General features: G+C 35.1%; 1 protein-coding gene across 1 annotated transcript; it reads right to left on the reverse strand.

The window, feature by feature from the left end:
* Positions 1-2,034: 2,034 nt before the first annotated feature.
* LOC116903779 (taste receptor type 2 member 8-like) lies at positions 2,035-2,931 on the reverse strand. Its single transcript, XM_032906470.1, has one exon. The coding sequence runs from the start codon at positions 2,929-2,931 to the stop codon at positions 2,035-2,037; it is 897 nt and encodes a 298-aa protein (XP_032762361.1).
* Between the last annotated feature and the right edge of the window lie 806 nt (positions 2,932-3,737).

Below are 3,737 nucleotides of genomic sequence, written 5' to 3' on the forward strand. Positions count from 1 at the left end.
ACTGCTACAATTAATAAATAATGTCATTAAGTACTTTAAAATTTGTTGGCTTATAGTTTAACTTTAGCTCTATTTTTATCTGCTTCATAGTTTATTTTCTTGCAGGTGTTCCAATGAATGAATGAATGAATTTGCACAGTTTAGGCAAGGAGTACATGAGAGACCAACTGTATTTTGTGAAAGTGAATCACCATTATTTTTAAGGTTAATTAAACTGTATTCAGATTGCTTTTTATGTTTTTTTCATTCTTTTGAAACATTCTCTTATTTCTCTATAGTAGCTGCCTTCAGTGAAGGTCATGTCTATGCTCCAGTGACTCCATAAAACATTGGTCGTTTTTTATTCATATCCTTCATTTTCAAATATATAAATGGTTCCATCGAGGTTCACATTCCTTATGTAGTTATTCCAAGAAGTGTTAGGTAAATTTACTCCAAATTATGATGAAGTGTTTGAAATCTATTTTCTCTGACACATTTTTGTAGTTTGCCCTTGTTTTATATACTTATAAAGTTGGTCTCAAATTTGAAAATAACTCTCAAAGAAATTTCCTTTCAATGATATAATTTTATTCTGTAAAAGAAAGTTTCATAAAATCATAAATTTCAATGTTTACTTTAATGATGGTACTGGTAAAAATAATCAATTAATTGACATTTTTAGAATGGACATTTTCAAGCTCATTTAAAGAACTCAAAAGTTTTATTTACATGCACAAATATATGTTCGTATATGTTACAAATGAACATCTGTCAAAATTTTAATACATTTGTATTCTATTTTATTTTATTGGTATCAATCATAATAATATTAAAATTACTCTGTAAGATAGTACCTTATTTAAAGTATTTCTCAATGTACCATGATGTTATTAAATAATATTTATATCTAAAATACAATGCTGAAACTTTTTTCTTTTTCATTTAATTAATTTTTAGCATTAATAAGTTTATTTATTTACATCTCAAATGTTGTTTCCCTTCCCAGTTCCTGCTCCCAGAGACCTTCACTCTCCTACCTTTAGCATCTGAGAGGTTGCTCCTCCCCCTACCCCTGGGCATACCTCTTCCCTAGGCAATCAAGTCTCTACAGAATTAGGCACATTGTCTTCCACTGATGTGGTGGGGCCTCGGACCAGCCCCTACAGTTTGTCGCTTAGTCTTTGGGAGCTCCATGGTATCTAGTTTGGTCTTCCTATGAGGTTGCCATCTGCTTCAGCCGCTTCAATCCTTCCCCTAACTCTTCCATAGGTGTCCTGACCTCAATCCAATGGTTGGGTGCAAGTATCTGTATCTGTCTTAGGCAGCGATTGTTAGAGCCTCTCATAAAACAGTCATCCTAGTCTCCTCTCTGCAAGCACAACATAGAATAAGTAACACTGTCAGGGTTAGTGCCTGCCCATGACATAGATCCTAAGTTGGGCCAGTCACCAGATGGCCTTTCCTGCAGTTTCTGCTCCATTTTTGTTCCTGAATTTCTTTTAGACAGGAACAATTCTGGATGAAATTTTTTGAAGGCGGGTTGGTGACCCCATCTCTAAACTGAGTGTCCTGCCTGTCTACTGGAGGTGGTCTCTTCAGTTTCCATCTCTGCACTGTTGAGCATTTCAATTAAGTTCACCCCTATTGAGTCCTGGGAGCGTCTCTGGGACTTTCTAGGAGTTCTCCCCACTTCTTACCCTAGTCAGCTACATAATTCCATTAACATTCCTGCTTCTCTGGGATTCTCTCTGTCTTCCCCATACCTGATCCTAAGATCCCGCTCCCATTTTTCCCTCCTCCTCCCCTCTCCAATCTCTCTGCCTCCTGTGATTATTTAGTTTTCAATTCTAAGTTGGATTGAAGCATCCTTTTCTATTCATTTTAAAGATGCCCAGATCTAGTCAACAATTCTCAATAGTATGTAAAGGACACAATGACAGAAGAGATGATCTGAAAAGGAATATATTCCTCCTCTTTATTCCTTCTTTCATTTTCCTTAACTTAGAAAACCATTAGCTATATTGAGTGTACTTACTGAAACAAAGGATAACATCAACTATGACACACTAGCTTTCTCAATACACACTGGAATGCCCATTTCAATTTGCTGTTCCATAAAACCAGGAGAAATGGATGAATAGATAAATACGTAAATGTTAGGATATAAGAGAAAGTTTTTACAACCACATTGTCAAGAACGGGATGTGAAAAAGTAAGCATAGTGTTGGTGATATAGTATATAATGAAGAACAAGAGGAACGAAACTATAGTTTTCATAGCTCTTATGTGTGCTTCTGTGCTTGTGTCCTTGGTATGTATGCCCTGCAGTTTCATCCTCCTGAGGTGACTCCATAAAGAGAAGATTAAAAGAAGAAACGATGTCAGAGATACTGCAAAAAAAAATATGAGAATCACATTGTAGACTAAGAAACCAGTTAGAGTATCTAAAAAAGTGAATGTTTTGTTTTGTTCCAATTTTGTCCAGTCGTATATAAAATAATTAGTTATTATTTTCATAAAAATGAGAAATAAGAAGAAATAGATGATTGTTCCTAGAACAATAGACAGAAGCACCTTATGAATTCTCTGTTTAACCCAGATGAAAATTGGATTAGAAAAGTTGGCTATCTTGAACAAGTAGAAGACACTGATGCAGGTTGTACAGGCTGTGCATAAATAGTTGGATCCTGTCCAGATAATGTCAAAAAATACTTGCAAACTTTTAGAGTAAAATAATGCCTTGTAGAAAGAGACACCTGCAACTGTTGTCCACAAAACACACATTCTTGAGATGGCCGAGCAAGTGAGAATAAAATCAATTACAGAGATTTTCCGACTCTTGAACCAGGAAGTACTGTTTATCAGTACAATAAATCCATTTCCCAAAGTTCCCATTATGAATTCTATAACAGAAAAGATCACAACCAAAATCTCCTGTAGGCTGGACATATCTTTTAATAGGCAGTTTCGACCTTAGTTCATCATGGGCAAATGGTTGCTTGTACCCTGGTGTGGATGTGTGAATCCAAATCTCAAATGGGCCTCTTGAAAACCCTAAACATATGCTCCCAATTGAGTTCTCAATAAAATCATAAGGTTTGCGCCCACTTTTCTTGAGCAAATGAAAAATTGTCAAGAGTATTATTTTGTTCTCAGATGGGTTTTATAGTATTTATATTTTAAATTTGAAATGTTCTCACTCTAATTTGAATATTTATTTGCTAAAATGTAAATAGTGATGCATTTTGTAATGTTAGCCTTTGCATGAGATTTATTCATTTTGACCTGTTTTTGCATCTGGTACATTCACCATTCATTCTGCTGTGAGACCTGAGCAAAAATCCAGAAAATGTTTCATGTCGATTGACTTTATTATTACTGTTTATCATTGTTATGAATCTTATTTTTTTAATTAATTTATTTATGGGCAATTGGCTCTCATTACAGATGATTGTGAGCCACCATGTGGTTGCTTGGAATTGAACTCAGGACCTGTGGAAGAGCAGCCAGTGCTCTTAACTGCTGAACCATCTCTCCAGTGCTGTTATGAATCTTATAAATGCACATTATAGAGTAGCAATAAGAGTAAGAAAATGAAAAACACCTCTTTTATGTTTTAATACTTTTATTAATTGCTTTTAGTTGCCATAAATATACACCTTGCCAAAATCAAACTAGGAGAGAAGGGGTTTGTTTTGGTGTACAGTTCTTGAAAGGATACAGGCCATTATGGAGGGAAAAGATTGGCAGCAGGA

Source organism: Rattus rattus, chromosome 6 (genome assembly GCF_011064425.1).
Source record: "Rattus rattus isolate New Zealand chromosome 6, Rrattus_CSIRO_v1, whole genome shotgun sequence".
Lineage (NCBI taxonomy): Eukaryota > Metazoa > Chordata > Mammalia > Rodentia > Muridae > Rattus > Rattus rattus.

Coding starts and splice junctions, on each gene's coding strand:
- LOC116903779 (XM_032906470.1), bottom strand. CDS start 2,931: ATGTCCAGCCTACAGGAGATTTTGGTTGTGATCTTTTCTGTTATAGAA.